The 18,571-nt window shown below is 35.2% G+C and overlaps 1 protein-coding gene across 4 annotated transcripts in view; it reads right to left on the reverse strand.

Annotated features, from left to right (window-relative positions):
* The window catches only part of EFCAB13 (EF-hand calcium binding domain 13), a 181,261-nt gene that overhangs the window by 27,393 nt on the left and 135,297 nt on the right, over positions 1-18,571 (reverse strand). For 3 of the 4 annotated variants that reach the window (XM_037745973.1, XM_037745971.1, XM_037745974.1), the window contains 3 exons: positions 18,427-18,570; positions 17,975-18,046; positions 1,257-1,361 (listed from right to left, as the gene is read on the reverse strand). In XM_037745973.1, coding sequence (XP_037601901.1) covers positions 1,257-1,361; positions 17,975-18,046; positions 18,427-18,570 — 321 coding nt within the window. The remainder of the gene's footprint in view (positions 1-1,256; positions 1,362-17,974; positions 18,047-18,426; position 18,571) is intronic. The other variant, XM_037745972.1, reaches the window with a different exon arrangement.

Here is an 18,571-nt window from a genome sequence, read left to right on the forward strand (position 1 = left end):
AAAAAAAAAAAAAAAGAACTTGTTGTTCAACATTACTTGTCCATACGGAAATACAAATTAAAGCCACAATGAAATACCAATACACACATATGATGATAGTAAAAAATGTATAGATTATGCTACCGAGTGCTAGGGAGTCTGCAGAGCAACTGAAATGCCAATATCAGAAATGGTACAGCCACTTTGAAAAAAACAATGGCAGTTTTTTCTAGTCACTACAAACTTATAGTGTAGTCAAACTATAAGTTTAAATGTTTGTAGTGACTATAACCATAAAAAACTGGAGCAATCCAATGTCTAATATCAGGAGAAAGGATAAACAAATGTTGATAAACCCATCCAATGAAATACTATTTAGCAAAAAGAGCAGAGAACTACTGAAACTTTCAACACCACTGATGGATCTTGAAACCTTGTTAAGTAAAGCAGCCATACACAAAATATTATATACATAAGATTATACTGTATAATTCCATTTAGAGGAAGTTCTGTAACAGGCAAAATAATCAATGGTAATAAGAATGTGGTAGAAATGTGGTTTGTCTCTTGGGAGGGAATAAGTAACTAACTGGCAAGGAGCATAAGGAAATTCTCTGGAAAGGTGAATTCATCACCCATATCTATGAATATTGTTTTCCTTTATTCTGTAGCTGTGATTTACTTTCAAATGACAGAAAAGCAAAGAGACTTGGAGACTCCATTCTTGACTAGATAGATTATTCAATTCTGTTATTTACCCTTATTCATAACACTTCTCCACAATCCCCTTGGAAAGTAAAGACTGGTTAATTTCAAAGTGTCTCAGGGGTGTGTTATTGCTGTATTTAGAATTATTTTTCTCCCAGTTGTTGCAAATAGTATTCCTTAAATATTTATTGAATAAAAAAGCCGATCATATTGTAATCTTAATCTGTGGTTTTATTATACATACATTATACTCAATTTTTAAAAATGAAAACAGTTGAGGCAAAAATACAGGTGTGCATAGTCACTAAAGGTTTTTGAACAGCAGGGTAGCACATTAAAAGCTGTGCTTTAGAGAGAATAATCTGACAGGAGGGTGAATCAGGTACTAATGTCTAAGAAGTTTACTATTGCTTAGCCTGTCAAATAGTAAGTAGCAGGACTTTTGTAATGGTATGAAAATAATTTAAAAAAAATATTTAGCCTAGGCAATTGAAATAAGTATAGAATTAGAAACTCCCACAGAAAAGTCTTCAAAGTCATAACCATAATGAGATATTTTAAAGCCTCACCAGTAGTAGACAGGTGGTCTAGTAGATATTGTTGTTCTTCTTCTGTAAGTTTTATATCCATGTTTTTCAGAATAGCATCCACGTTACTGACATCAATCTTCTCTCCTTTTGAAAACAAGTGTATTGATGGGAATAAGAAAAATAACGAATCATACAACAGTGTGAAGTTTATGTGTTATAAGTCCTACTCGCTGTTGAAATAATGAAAGAAAATCATCCCTTGGTGTTTATTGTACTTCAGAACACAAATCCTTAACTTTATAAAGATGAATAAAACATTTTGATCAGGTAATTATTTAATTAATTATGGCAATGCAGAAACCAAACAATAATCAATAAAGGCTTTAAAAAGTTGAGTTGGAAGGCTTGATTTTACTTGAATTGCCAACTTTACAATCTCTATTTATTAAATTAAAACAATTATTCAAGGTATGATTTTCCATGAATACCTATAATTTTGTGATTTTTTTACTTGCCAAGATTACTAAGAAATCTAAAAGTAATAAAATAGCATGCTGTCTCAAAATGATAATATTACTAAATATTTTTTCAGATCTAGATGTAGCCAAAAGAAATCTCACGTAATAAGAAATGGCCATATAATAACAAAATAACATGGAAGGGAAACTATTGAACTAGTTGTCTAAGAACAAAATGAGTATTTTAAAATAAATGTGTTGTCTCTATGTTTACCAAATGAACTATATTTTTAAAAAGTATATACAAAAACAACGTTGCCACAGCTAGTACTATAAGTTTTAGAAGTTCATTTTACTTATTCATATTTTTAGCTCTTAATATAGTGTCTAGCACTGCCTAGTTATTCAGTAAATATTTGTTTAATTAACAAATTTTAACTCACCTATGACTGCCCTATCTTTTATTCCGTTTTTCTTTTTCACTTCATTATCAGCTCCAAAATAAAGAACAAATTATGTCACAATTATAGTAAGTTTTATCAAATCATTAATGTTAAACATAGCAGTTCTGGGATGTTGTATATATTGACCTATAACCTCATTTAATTAAAAATAAGTATAAGGCACAGAAAAAAAAGAAGGGTATCAAGAATAATTAATGAAGATTCTTGTTTCTGAGACTTAATGAATGAGCCACAAAATAAGGTACCTCTGAAATATGTAATAGACCAAAAAACAAACAAACAAAAAAAATCCCAGTATTTAAGTTTTTTAATATCTTTTAGAACTCTACATGAGTTCCTTTTTAGATGATGAAGGGAAGATGCTCCATCTGTTCTATTCATTCTGCTACTGTAAGGAGATAGGGATATGGTGCTTTTTCCTCTTATTATCTAACAAAATAAACTTTTTTGAGTAATCCATTTTAGTGAGCTTTCCCTTCTAATTTGTGTATACTAACCAAAAATATATGCTTATAGTCCATTAGGAGCCCTAGAAGGCAGCAAGACACATAGACTTTTTTGAGAAACCATAGCAAGGAGAAAGTAGAAAAGAAATGCCAGTACTGATATGTAAGAAGAAAGGTCTCTGACAGCCACCAAATTTTCCACAGCTCCAGTATGGCATGCAAGAATGGCAAAATATTTTCCATGACACAGTGAAGGGAACAGAGGCTTGTAAGAGTCAAAAGCAGCCTGGCAGTCAAGCTAAAAGTGCAAAGTAACCAATGCAAGGGCATGTTGCAAGATAAAATGCCAGGTAAAAATTCAGGTCATTCAGTTAGTGCCAACATGAAAGGACAAATGAGGATCAGAACAGACATATCATCATAAAGATATATGAAGAGAGGCACCTCCCTTTCCCCATGCACCTCTACACAAATCTCCCAGAACATAGATGCAACCCTCTGGAGAAGGGAGAAATGAGAACATCTTGATTTAACTTATAAAAATGCTGATTGGAACATAATTTATTCCAGTAGTTAAGATCACTCAGAACACAAACTCACGTGTGCAAATACTTTAACATCCTTAATTCGACCAAGATAAGATAAAACATAAAAAGTCAAGATTTTGTACTCATGAGTTTAATTGTAATACTCACTAGACTGTAGGCTATATTGAGGAATTTTCTTATTTATCTTCATATTCTCAATGCCTAGTACAGTGGCTGCCCACAATAAATACACAGTAAATATTTATTGATTAAAAGAAAGAATAAACTGATTAATTACATAGCAGATCTTTAATAAATAACTATTCAAAAGCATTATTAATTCCCTGATCACTATATAGAGAATACATTTTCATAAACAACATTAAACACAGTGCGAATGCCAACTCAAATGTTTACATCAGTGGTTCTTAACTGGGCGATTTTGCCTCCCAGGAAACATTTGGCAATTTCTGGAAACATTTTTGGTTGTCACAATTATGGAGTGCTACTGGAATCTAATGGATAGAGGACAGAGATGCTGCTAAACATGTGGCAATGCACAGGACGGCTCCCCACAACAAAGAATTACCTAATCCAAAATATCAATAGTGCCAAGGTTCAGAAACCCTGATCAAATTTTTTTGTCTTTGTATAATCTAACAAGTCAAGCACATAGTGTTTTGGTTTCATAGTTAGGCACAAATACAACAATACTTCTAATGAACTACCATGACTATAAATTGAGTTTAAAAATCTTCTTGAATTGCCTGAAAATATCTCATTTAATCCATGGCTTAACTAAATTTCCGCTTTACTACTTAGCAGCTAATAAATTAATACTCATACAGCTATAAATCATCTAACTGTATGATTACTGATTGATTTATTGGTAAATGGAAATAACAAAATCTAGTTCAAAGGATTATTGTGAGAAATAGATAATATATGTATAATACTTTGCACAGTGATTCGAAGTAGTGAACATTCTATATGATGGCTACCATTATAATGTTAAATATTTGTTAAATATTTGTAAATCTAAATCTCAGATCAGACAACCCTTCTAAGTTACAGGCCTATCTATCCAATGAACTATTGGACATTGTTTGATGGGGAACATCATTTCCCTATCTTCAAATCCCCACAGAGGGAAATAATTTTAATTATATTACCCAGAGGTAAAGAAAAGGGGACTGCTTCTAATCTCTGTCCTTGCCTCCCCAACCCTTGCTCAACACTGTCTTCAGTCTAATTCTTTTCCAATTCATTTACCACACTGCTACCAGAGTGAGTGATTACACCAAAGTACAAATTTGATTACCTCAGGATCCTTAAAAATTCTTCAATAATCTTTGTATACTGACATGGAAGCATGTTCATGATATAATGATTAATACAAAAGGCATTTTATATTAAAAATAGAGAACAAAGCACTTAAGCATGAAAATAAACAATGAGAGTACTGAATTATAGCTCATTGAATTCAATCCATGAGTCTATACTGATATAAACAAATGAATAAATAAATAAATGAGGAAAAGAAAGTCTTTACTTACATTATACTGATATGTGTGAGGAGGAAAAAGCTTTCTCTTAAATTAGAATTCCAATTAATAAATATTTTAAAAAATAGAATTAGAAAATTAATCTTTCAATAAAATACCTAGGAATACAGCTAACTAGGGATACAAAAGATCTTTACAAAGAGAAGTATAAAACACTGCTCAAAGATATCAGAGATAACACCAGCAAATGAAAAAACATTCCATGCTCATAAATAGGAAGAATCAATAGCATTAAAATGGCAAAACTGTCCAAAGCAATTTACAGATTCAGTGCCATTCCTATCAAACTACCAATGACATTCTTCACAGAATTACAAAAAAAAAATTCTAAAATTCATAATGAATCAAAAAAGGGCCCGAGTAGCCAGTATAATACTAAGCAAAAAAGAACAAAGCAGAAGGCATCATACTACCTGAATTCAAACTAAACTACAGAGCTAAAGTAACCAAAACAGGATGGTATTGGTTCAAAAACAGACACACAGACCAATGGAACAGAATAGTTTAGAAATAAGGCCACACACCTACAACCATCTGATCTTTGACAAAGCTCACAAAAATAACCAGTGGGAAATTACTCTCTATTCAATAAATGGTGCTGGGATAACTGGCTAGCCATATGCGAAACACTGAAACTGACCCCTTCCTTACCTCATTTACAAAAATCAAATCAAGATGGATTAAAAACTTACATTAAATTTAAAACTTAAAACTATAAACAACCCTGGAAGACAATCTAGGAAACTATTCCAGACATAGGAATGGGCAAGGATTTCATGATGAAAACTCCAAAAGCAATTGCAACAAAAGTAAAATTTGACAAATGGGATCCAATTAAACTAAACAGCTTCTGCACAGCAAAAGAAATTATCAACAGAGTAAACAGGCAACCTACAGAATGGAAAAAAAATTTTGCAAACTATGCATCTGAAAAAGTTCCAATATCCAGCATCTATAAGGAAATTAAACAAATTTACAAGGAAAAAAAAGCCATTAAAAAGTGGGCAAAGGACATGAACAGACACATTTCAAAAGAAGATACATTTGGTCAGCAAGATTATGAATAAAATCTCAATATTACTGATATGGTTTGGCTATATCCCCACCCAAATCTCATCTTGAATTCCCACATGTTATAGGAGGGACCCAGTGGGAGGTAACTGAATCATGGGGGCAGATGTTTCCCATGCTGTTCTCATAGTAGTGAGTAAGTCTCACAAGATCTGATGGTGATATAAGGTGGAGTTTTACTGTACAAGCTCTCTTTGCCAGCCACCCTCCACGTAAGATGTGACTTGCTCCCCCTTGCCTTCTGCCATGATTGTGAGGCCTCCCCATCCATGTGGAACTGTAAGTCCATTAAACCTCTTTCTTTTGTAAATTGCTCAGTCTTGGGCATGTCTTTATCAACAGCATGAAAACAAACTAATACAGTAAATTGGTTCCTGTAGAGTGGGGCACTCCTGAAAAGATACCTGAAAATGTAGAAATCATTTTGGAACTGGGTGACAGGCAGAGGTTGGAATAGTTGGAGGGCTCAGAGAAGATAGAAAAATGTGGGAAAGTTTGGAACTTCCTAGATACTTGTTGAATGGCTTTGACAAAAATGCTGATAATGATATGAACAATGAAATCCAGCCAGAGGTGGTCTCACACGGAGATGACGAACTTATTGGGAAATGGAGTAAAAGTGACTCTTGCTATCTTTTAGCAAGAAGATTGGTAGCATTTTGCCTCTATCCTAGAGATTTGCAGAACTTTGAACTTGAGAGAGATGATTTTAGAGTATCTGGCAGAAGAAATTTCTAAGCAGCAAAGCATTCAAGAGGTAACTTGAGTGCTGTTAAAAGTATTCAGTTTTAAAAGGAAAGCATAGCATAAAAGTTTGGAAAATTTGCAGCCTGACAATGTGAGAGGAAAAAAAAAATCCCATTTTCTGGGGAGAAATTCAAGCTGGCTGTAGAAATTTTCATAAATAACAAGGACATGAATATTAAAACCCAGGGCAATGGGGAAAATGTCTCCAGGGCATGTCATAGGTCTTCATGGCAGCCCCTCCCATCACAGGCCCAGAGGTCTAGGAGAAAAAAATGGTGTCATAGGCCAGGCCCAGAGCCCCCCTGCTATGTGCAGCCTAGGGACTTGGTGTCCTACATCCCAGTCACTCAGGATACAAAATCAATGTACAAATGTCAGTAGCATTCCTATATACCAACAACCTCCAAACTGAGAGCCAAATCAAGAATGCAACCCAATTAACAATACGTACAAAAATATAAAATACCTAGGACTACAGCTAACCAAGGAGGTGAAAGACCTCCGCAATGAGAACTACAAAACACTGCTCAAATAACAACTTAGTTAAATTACAGCAATTTGCAAATAGCCTAATTCTAAGTCCTAGTTTGGTCATTTTTTAACTAATATTATTTTTACCTTCATAAGAACCCTTAGTAATAGACAACTGCAATCAAGACTCTGGGGCTCACATACTCTAAAATCAACCACACAATTGGGCATAAAACAACCCTTAGCAAATACCAAAAAAAGAAATCATAACAACCATACTCTCAGACCACAGTGTGATACAAATATAAATCAATGCTAAGAAAATCACTCAAAACCATAAAATAAATGGAAATTAAATGACCTTCTTTTGAATAACTTGTGGGTAAATAACAGAATTAAGGCAGAAATAAAGAATTTATTTGAAAGTAATAAAAAACATACCAGATTCTCTGGGACATGGCCACAGTAGTATTAAGGGAGAAGTTTAAAGCACTAAACACCCAAATCAAAAAGTTAGAAAGATCTCAAATTAATAAACCAACATCACATCCAAAGGAACTAAAGAAACAAGAGCAAACAAACTCCAAAACAAGAAATAACCAAAATCAGAGCTGAACTAAAGAAAACTGAGATGTGAAGAACCATACAAAAGATCAATAAATACAGGAGATAATTCTTTGAAATAATAAGATAGATAGAACACTAGCTAGACTTAGAAAAAGAGAAGATTCAAATAAACACAACCAATGACAAAGGGGCTGTTACCACTGATCCCATAGAAACACAAACAACCCTCAGAAACTTATGAACACCTAGAAAACTTAGAATAAACAGATAAATACCTGGAAACTTACAACATCCCAAGATTGAACCAAGAAGAGACTGAGTCCCTGAACATATGAATAATGAGTTCCTAAATTGAATCAGTAATTAAAAAAAAAAAACTTACCAGTTAGAAAATGTCCAAGACCAGATAGATTCACAGTAGAATTTTATCATATACATAAGGAAGAGCTGGTACTAAACCTACTGAAACAAAAACTCAGGCCAATATCCTTGCTATTCCTATCAAACTACCAATGACATTCCTCACAGAATTAGAAAACACTATTTTAAAAGTCATATGGAACCAAAAAAAGAGCCTGAATAATAAAGGCAATCCTAAGTAAAAAGAACAAAGCTGGAAGCATCATGTTATTTGATTTCAAACCATACTATGAGGCTACAGTAGTAAACACAGCATGGTACTCGTACAAAAACAGACACATAGACCAATGGAACAGATTAGAGAACTCAGAAATGAAGCCACACACCTACAATGATCTGATCTTAAACAAAATCCACAAAAACAAGCAATGGGAAAAGAACTGCCTATTTAATAAATGGTGCTAATTGGCTAGCCATATGCAGAAGACTGAAACTGGACCCCTTCCTTATACTATATACAAAAATAAACTCAAGATGGATTAAAGACTTAAATCTAAAATCAAAAACTATAAAGACGCTGAAGGCAATCTAGGAAATACCAGTCTGGACATAGGACCTGGCAACAACTTCATGACAAAGACACAAAAAAGCAACTGCAACAAACGCAAAACTTGACAAATGGGACCTAATAAAACTAAGGAGCTTCTGCACAGGAAAAGAAACTATTAACAGCATAAACAGACCACCTACAAACTGGGAGAAAATTTTTGTAAACTATGCATCTGACAAAGGTCTAATATTCAGGATCTATAAGAAACTTAAACTTACAATCCAAAACAACCCCATTAAAACATGGGCAAAAGGATATACAAGGTATAGCAAGATGATGGACCCGAAGGCTCTACCAATCATCCCCTTGCAAGGACACCAATATAACTGTCTACACACACACACACACACACACACACCCCTTCATGAGAACTGAAAATCAGGTGAGTCCTCATAGTACCTGATTTTAACTCTGCATTGCTGAAAGAGGCACTGAAGAGAGAAAATACAGTCTTGAATCCCCAGTGCCACTCCTACTCAATCCCCAGCAGCAGCAAAAGAGAGAGAACATAGAAATTGTGAAGCACTGAACCCAGCGCTGTCCTATTACAGGCAGAAAGGAAAACCAGACCAAACTCAGCTGATGCCCACCCAAGGAGGGAGCATTTAAAATAGCCCTGGCCAGAAGGGAATCAATGATGTCAGTGGTCAAAATGAGTCCTTGCACACCTTGCCACTGTGGGCTAAAGTGTTCAGTGCTCTAAGTAAACTTGAAAGGTAGTCTAGGCCATAAGGACTGCAACTCATAGGCAAGTCCCAGTGCTGTACTGAGACCAGAGACAGTGGACTGGTGGGGGGGCACATGACCTACTAAGACACCAGCTGGAGTAACTAAGGGACTGCTGGCATCACCTCTCCCCTAATCCCAGGCTGCACAGCTTGTGGCTTCAAAAGAGACTCCTTCCTTCCACTTGAAGAGAGGAGAGAGAAGTGGAGCAGCACTTTGTTTGCATCTTGGATAGGAGTTGAGCCACAGTGGGATGGGGCACCAGTCAGAATTTTAAGTCCCCTGTTACAGGCTCTAGCTCTCACACAACTTTTCTAGACATACCATGGATGAGAAGGGAAGCCACAGCCTTGATAGGAAGGACCAGTGCTGGCAGCATTCATCACCTTCTAAGTGAAGAGCCCTTGGACCCCCAAATAACCAGCAGCAATACCCAGTACTACATCAAGGGACTTTGGTGAGCCTCTGAGAATTGCCGGCTTCAGGTGTGACTCAGCACGTTACCAGCTGTGGTGGCTATGAGGTGAAACTCCTTCTGCTTGAGAAAAGCAACTTTGTCTTACGCCTTAGGTACCAGGATGGCCACAGAAGGGTAGAGCACCAAGCAGCCTCTTGGGGTCCCAATTCCAGGATTTGACTCTTAGATGGCATCTCTAGGTCTGCCCTAGGCCAGAAGAAAACCCATTGCCCTCAAGAATGCGTCCCAAGTCAAGCAGCATTCAACACAAAGTGACTTAAGAGCCCTTGGCAGTAGTCTGGCAGTACTTCTCATAGCCTGTGGTAGCAGTGGCTATAGTGTGAGGCTCCTTAGCCTTTGAAAAGGCAAAGGAAGAAGGGCAAGAACTTCTTTTTATTTGAGTGCCAGCTCAGCCACAGTACAAGAGAAAACCACATAGTCCCTGACTTGCAGATGGCACCTCTCGACCTACCTGGGGCCTAGGGAAACATCACTCTGAAGGAAAGGATACAGGCCTTTGCCATGTGCTGATTGCAAAGCCCCACAGCCTTGAGGGAACATAGGAAATAGCCAAGAAGCGTCTACAGCAGGCCTTGGGTGAGACCCAGTGCTGCACTGGCTTTAGGCCTCACACAGTACAGTCACAGCGTTAGTGGCCATAGGGGTGCTTGTGTCACTCCACCCCCAGCTTTAGGTGGCTCAGAACAAAGAGAGAGACTGTTTGGGAGAAAGTAAGATAAAAGAATAAGAATCTACCTGATAAACCAAAGAATTGTCCCGAATCTTATCCAAGACCATCAGGGCTCTACAAGTCTGCAAGAATCACAATGTTACTAGGCTTGCCATGCTCCCTGAAGCAGACACAGCTTAGATCACAATACTCAAGTCCTTTCAAATACCTGGAAGGCCTTCCCAAGGACATGTACAAACAAGCCCAGACAGTGAGACTACAGAAAATACCTAACTCTTCAATGCCCAGACACTGAACAACATCTACTAGCATCAGCAACATTCAAATAAGACGACCTCACCAAATGACTAAGCCAACAGGGAACAATACTGGATAAACAGAGATATGTGACTTTTCAGATACAGAACTCAAAATAGCTCTGTTGAGGAAACTCAAATAAATTCGATATAACAGAGAAAGAATTCAGAATTCTACCAGATAAATTTAACAAACACACTAAAATAATTAAAAACAATTGCACAGAAAATCTGGAGCTAAAAAGTACAACTGGCATACAGAAGAAAACATCAGTCTTTTTAATAGCAGAATTGATTAAGCAGAAGAAAGAATTAGTGAGCTTGAAGATGGACTATTTGAAAGCACACAGTCAGAGGAGACAAAAGAAAAAAGAATAAAAAACAACGAAGTATGCCTATAGGATCTAGATAATAGCTTCAAAAGGACAAATCTGTGAGTAGTTGGCCTTAAAGAGGAGATAAAGAGATAAGGTAGAAAGTTTATTCAAAGGGATAATAATAGAGAACTTTCCAAACCTAAGGAAAGATATAAATATCCAAGTACAAGAATGTTCTAAACACCAAGCAGATTTAACCCAAAGAAGACTACTTAAAGTCATTTAATCAAGCTTCCAAAGGTCAAGGATAAAGAAAGAATCCTTAAAGTTGCAAGAAAAAAAAGAGACAAATAACTTACAATGGAGCTCCAATATGTTTGGCAGTAGACTTTTCAGTAGAAACCTTACAGGCCAGGAGGGAGTGGCATGACATATTTACAGAGCTATAGGAAAAAAGTTTTACTCTAGAATAGTATATCCAGTGAAAATATTCTTCAAACACAAAGGAAAAGAAAGATCTTCCTAGACAAAGAAAGCTAAGAAATTTTGTCAATACCAGACCTGTCCTACATGAAATGCTAAAAGGAATGCTTCAATCAGAAACAAAAGGACATTAATGAGCAATAAATAATCACATGAAGGTACAAAACTCACTGGTAATAGTAAATACACAGAAAAACATAGAATATTATAACACTACACCTGTGGTATGTAAACTACTCTTATCCTAAGTAGAAAGACAAAACAATGAATCAATCAAAAATAATAACAGCAGTAACTTTTCAAGACATAAACAGTATAATAAGATATAAATAGGAAAAAACAACACATTAAAAAGGGGACAAAGTGAAGGCATACATTAGTTTTCTTTTTGCTTATTTGTTTGTTTAGGCAAACAGTGTTGTTAACAGTTTACAATACTGTGCTATAAGATAGTATTTGTAAGCCTCTTGATAACCTCAAACCAAAAAACATACACAAAAAATAAAAAGCAAGAAACCTAAATCATATCACCAGAAAAAATTACCTTCACTAAAAGAAGACCGGATGGAAAGAAAGAAGAAGAAAAAACCCAGAACAACCAGAAAACAAATTTAAAAATGGCAGGAATAAGTCCTCACTTGTCAATAATAACATTGAATGTAAATAGATTAAACTCTTCAATCCAGACACAGAGTGGCTGAATTGAAGAAACAAGATCTACTGATCCGTTGCCTACAAGAAATACATTTCACCTATAAAGGCACACATAGATTAAAAATAAAGGGATGGAAAAAAGATATTCCATGTCAATAGAAACTCAAAAAGACCAGAACTTCCCAGACTTACATCAGAAAAAGTAGATTTCAAGACAAAAGCTATAAGAACAGGCAAAGCAGGTCACTATATAATAGTAAAGGGGTCAATTCAGCAAGAAGATATAACAATTTTAAATGTATATGCACCCAACACTGGAGCGCCCAGATGTATAAAGCAAATAGTATTAGAGCTAAACAGAGAAATGGACTCCAATACAATAGTAACTGGAGACTTCAACACCTCACTTTCAGCACTGGACAAATCTTTCAGACAGACTATTAACAAAGACATATCAGACTTAATCTGCACTATAGGCCAAATGAATCTAATAGATATTTACAGAACCTTTCATCCAATGGCTGCAGAATACACATTCTTTTTCTCAGCATATGGATCATTTTCAAGGTTAGACCACATACTAGGTCATAAAACAAGTCTTAAAAACATTAAAAAGAAATTGAAGGCTGGGCACAGTGGCTCACACCTGTAATCCAGTACTTTGGGAGGTCGAGGCAGGTGGATCACTTGAGGTCAGGAGCTCAAGACCAGCCTTATTAACATGGTGAAACCCCATCGCTACTAAAAATAAAAAAATTAGTGGGGCATGGTGGCAGGTGCCTGTAATCCCAGCTACTCAGGAGGCTGAGGAAGGAGAATCACTTGAACCCAGGAGGCAGAGGTTGTAGTGGGCTGAGATCACACCATTGCACTCCAGCCTGGGAGACAAAGTGAAACTCAGGCTCAAAATAAAAATAAAAATTGAAATAATATCCAACAGCTTCTCTGATCACAATGGAATAAAATTAGAAATTAATAACAAGAGAAATTTGGGAAACTACACAAATACATTGAAATTAAACAGTATGCTCCTACATGACTAGGAGATTAATGAAGACACTAAGAAGAAAATTTAAAAATTTATTGAAACAAATGATAAAGGAAACACAATATACTACAACCTATGGGATACAGCTAAAGCAGCCCTAAGATGGAAGTTAATAGCCATAAGTACCTACATGAGAAAAGAAAAAAAAATTCAAATAAACAATCTAACAAAGCATCTTAAAAAAACTAGAAAAGCAAGAGAAAGACAAATTCAAAATTAGTGGAAGAAAAGAAATAATAAAGATCAGAGCAGAAACAAATAAAACAAAAATACAAAAGATAAATGAAACAAAAAGTTGGCATTTTGAAAAGTTAAACCAAACTGACAACCTTTATCTAGACTAAGAAAAAAACAAAGATACAAACAAATAAAATCAGAAGAGAAAAAGGAGTCATTACAATTTATGCTGCAGAAATTCAAAGGATCATTAGAGGCTACTATGACCAATTATACGTCAATAAATTGGAAAGCCTAGAAGAAATGAACAAATTTCTGGGCACATAAAATCTACCAAGATTGAACCAGGAAGAACTCCAAAATCTGAAGCAATCAGTAATATGTAACAAGATCGAAGACCTAACAAAAAGTCTCCTAGAAAAGAAAAGCACAGAACCTGATGGCTTCACTGCTGAATCATGCCAAACATTTACAGAAGAAATAATGCCAATCCTACTCAAACTATTCTGAAAAATAGAGGACAAGAGTATACTTCCAAACTCATTTTTCAAGGCCAGAATTACCCTGATACCAAAACCAGACAAAAACACATGAAAAAAATCAAAAAAACAAAAAACAAACTACAAGTCAGTATCTCTGATGATTGCTGATGCAAAAATCCTCAACAAAATACTAAAACTGAATTCAACAATATATTAGAAAGATCACTCATCATGATCAAGTGGGATTGACTCCTGGGATGCAAGGATCGTCCAACACATGCAACTCAATTAATGTGATACATCATATCAACAACATAAAGGATAAAAACCATTTGATCATTTCAATTGATACTGAAAAAGCATTTGATAAAACTCAACATTCCTTCATGATAAAAACCCTAAAAAATTTTGTATAAAAGAAACATACTTTACCACAATAAAAGCCATATACAACAGACCCACAGCTAGTATCATGTTGAATGGAGAAAAACTGAAAGCTTTTCCTTTAAGATCTAGTACATGACAAGTATGCCTACTGTCACTGCTATATTCAGCATGGTACTGGAAGTCTTAAGTACAGTAATCAGATGAGAGAAAGAAATAAAAGGCATCCAAATTGGGAAGAAGTCAAATTATCCTTGTTTGCAGATAATACGATCTTATATTTGGAAAATCCTAAAGACTCCACCAAAAAACTATTCAGTAAAGTTGCGGGATACAAAACTAACATACACAAGTCAGCAGCATTTCTATATACTAACAGTGAACAATGTGAAAAAGAAATAAAAAATGTAATCCCATTTACAGTAGCCACAAATAAAATTTAATACCTAGGAATTAACGGAAGACCTGATAAATCTCTATAATGAAAACTATAAAACACTGATGAAAAAATTGAAGAAGACACCAAAAACTGGAAAGGTATTTTATGTTCATGAATTAGAAGACTCAATATTGTTAAAATGTCTATACTACCCAAAGGAATCTACAGATTCAATGCAATCCCTATCAAAATAATAATGACATTCTTCACAGAAATAGAAAAAAAATTTCTAAAATTTATGTGGAACCATAAACACCCAGAATAGCTAAAGAGCTAACCTAAGCAAAAAGAACAAAACTGGAAGAAAATCACATTACGTGATTTCAAATTATACACAGAGCTACAGTAACCAAAATAGAATGGTACTGGCAAAAAAACAAACCCATAGACCAATGGAGCAGAACAGAGAACCCAGGAACAAATCCTCACACCTACAGTGAACTCATTTTTGACAAAGGTGCCAAGAACATACACTGAGGGAAAGACAATCTCTTCAATAAATGGTGCTGAGAAAACTGGTTATCTATATGCAGAAGAATGAAACTAGGCCCCTATCTCTTGCCATATACAAAAATCAAATCAAGATGGATTAAAGACTTAAATCTAAGACTTCAAACTATCAAGCTACTACAAGAAAACAGTGGGAAAAATCTCCAGGACATTAATTTGGGCAAAATTTTTTTAAGCAAATCCCACGAGCACAGAAAATCAAAGTAAAAATGGATAAATGTGATCACATCAAGTTTAAAAGCTTCTGCATAGAAAGGAAACAATCAGCAAAGTGAAGAGATAATCCTCAGAATGGGAGAAAATATTGCAAACTCCAGCTGACAAAAGATTAATAATCAGAATATATAAGGAGTTTCCTAAATCTATAGGGAAAAAAATCAAATAATCCAATCAAAAAATGGGCAAAAGATTTGAACAGACATTTCTCAAAAGAAGACATACAAATAGCAAACAGGTATATGAAAAAGTGCTCAACATCATTGATCATCATAGATGTGCAAATCAAAACTACAATGAGTTATCTTACCTCAGCTAAAATGGCTTATATCTAAAATAAAAGAAATAACAAAGCCTGGCAAAAAGGGAACCCTTGTACACTGTTAGTGGGAATGTAAATTAGCACAACTGCTATGGAGAACAGTTCAGGGGTTCCTTAAAAAACTAAATATTGAGCTACCATATGATCTAGCAATCCCACTGATGAATATATATCCAAAAGAAAGAAAATCAGTATATTGAAGAGATATCTGTACTCCTATGTTTGTTGCAGCACTGCTCACATTTGGAAGCAACTTAAGTGTCCATCAACGATGAATGGATAAAGAAAATATGGTACTTATACACATGGAGTAATATTCAGCTGTTAAAAAGAATGAGATCCTGTCATTTGCAATAACATGGATGGAAATGAAGGTCATTATGTTAAGTGAAATAAGCCAGGCACAAAAAAGACAAACATCACATGTTCTTACTTATTTGTGGAATCTAAAAATTAGAACACAATTGAACTAATGAACACAGAAAGTAGAAAGATGGTTACCAGAGGCTGGGTAGGATAGTGGGAGGGTTGGGGGTAGGGATGGCTAATGGATAGCAAAAAATTGAATGCATAGGACCTGCTATTTGATAGCAAAACAGGATGACTATGGTCAATAATAACTTAATGGTATATATTTTAAAATAACTAAAAAAGTGGAATTGGATTGTTTGTAACACAAATAAAAAATGCTTGACAGAATTGATGCCCCATTTTCCATGATGTGATTATTTCACATTGCATGCCTGTATCAAAACATCTCATGTACTGCATAAGTAAATACACCTACTATGTACCCACAAAAGTTAAATATTAAAAAATTAAAAATAAATAAAAAGTGGGAAAAAGACATGAACAGACACTTTTCAAAAGAAGACATTTATGCAGCCAACAAGCATTTGAAAAAATGCTCAACATCACTAACCATTAGAGAAATGCAAATCAAAACCATAATGAGATACTATCTCATACCAGTCAGATAACTATTATTAAGTCAAAAAATAACAGATGCTGGCAAGGTTGTGTAGAAAAGGCAATGCTTATACACTGCCAGTGGGAATGTAAACTAGTTTAACCACTGTGGTAAGCAGTTAGGTGATTTCTCGGAGAACCTAAAACAGAATTACCATTTGACCCAGCAGTCTCATTATTGGGTAGATATCCAAAGAAATATAAATTGTTCTGTCATAAAGATATATATGCATGTGTGTGTTAATCACAGCACTCTTCACAATAGCAATTCAACCTAAATGCCCCTCAGTGGTAGACTGGATAAAGAAAATATAGTACATATATACCACGGAAGACTATGCAGCCAGAAAAAGAATGAAATCATGTTCTTTTCAGCAACATGGATGGAGCTGGAGGCCACTAACCTAAGCAAACTAATGCAGGCATAGAAAATCAAATACCACATGTTATTACTTATAAGTGGAAGCTAAAGAATGAGTACATATGTGCATGAAGAAAGAAATAACAGATACTGAGGCCTACTTGAGGGTGGAGGATTGGAGGAGGTTGAGGATTGAAAACTATTTATCAGGTACTCTGCTTATTACATGAGTCACGAAATAATTTATACACCAAACCCCTACAACACATAATTTACCTATATAGCAAAACTGCATATGTACCCCTGAACCTAAAAAAAAAAAAAAAAAAAAAAAAATAAAAAATACCAAAAAAAAAAAAAAGACTCTGGTATTTACACTAGACAGAAGAGGGAACTATTTTTCCCTTAAAACTATAGTCTTTTCTTTCCTTTTTTCTTTTCTTCTTCTTATTCTGTTGTTTTGTTTTGTTTTGTTTTTGTTTGTTTGTTTGTTGTTGTTGTTGTTTTGAAACGGGGCTCACTCTATCAACTAGGCTAGAGTAGAGTGACACCATCTTGGCTCACCGCAACCTCCATCTCCCAGGTTCAAGTGATTCTCATGCCTCAGCCTCCAGAGTAACTGGGACTACAGGCACACACCACCATGCCTGGCTAGTTTTTGTATCTTCATTTAGCAGAGACAGGGTTCCACCATGTTGGCCAGGCTGCTCACAAATGCCTCAGCCTCCCAAAGTGCTGGGATTACAGGTGTAAGCCACCACGCCCAGTCTAGCCTATTGTCTTTTCTAGTTGTGCTATACATTAGAGATGTAAAGGCATTAGAAAATAATGCTAGTGTTAAATAAGTTTAAAACCATCTCAAAAGCCTTTTTAGGGTTTTTCCAAGAGATCTAGAGCAGATATGTCATTATATATCTCCACTAAACTGAAAATTCTTACTTTCAGGTAGAGATGAAAATCCTGAATTGACCAAATTGCTCATAAACTCTTCTAAATTCACTGTCCCATCCTCTGAAAGAAAATGCAAACCAGAGGACATAGAAAAATAAATAATCACATATAAGAAACAGGCAACTATAATATAATTGCTATATTGAGAAATAATTTATAGATATGGCTTTGAAATTGAGATATATATTCAATCAAAAAGACAGGTGCATACATATCATTCAGACACATGTATGTATACTCATCCTCCATAGATTTTTCTGCTGCATGCTGCTACTGAAAATAACTAGAACACAACTGACAATAACTAGAACCCAGATGAATGCAAAGGTACAAGAAAGCCTTGATAATCTATGAATCAGAAAACCTCTTCAGAATTCTTGAAACACTCAGAATCATGTTATCTAAGATAAAGGATACCTAGAAATATATTAAATACTCACCACTGAGAGCCACATTGTTCAGTGTTCTTTGAATCACATCTTGGGGTAATGGAACTCCTACATTTTCCATTATGAGGCCTAGGTCATCAGGGTTAGCTACATTTTTCTTAATGGAAGCCGGAACTTTCAAGGAGTCTTCTGTTTC

This window comes from Cebus imitator, unplaced genomic scaffold, assembly GCF_001604975.1.
Source record: "Cebus imitator isolate Cc_AM_T3 unplaced genomic scaffold, Cebus_imitator-1.0 Scaffold217, whole genome shotgun sequence".
Taxonomy (NCBI): Eukaryota; Metazoa; Chordata; class Mammalia; order Primates; family Cebidae; genus Cebus; species Cebus imitator.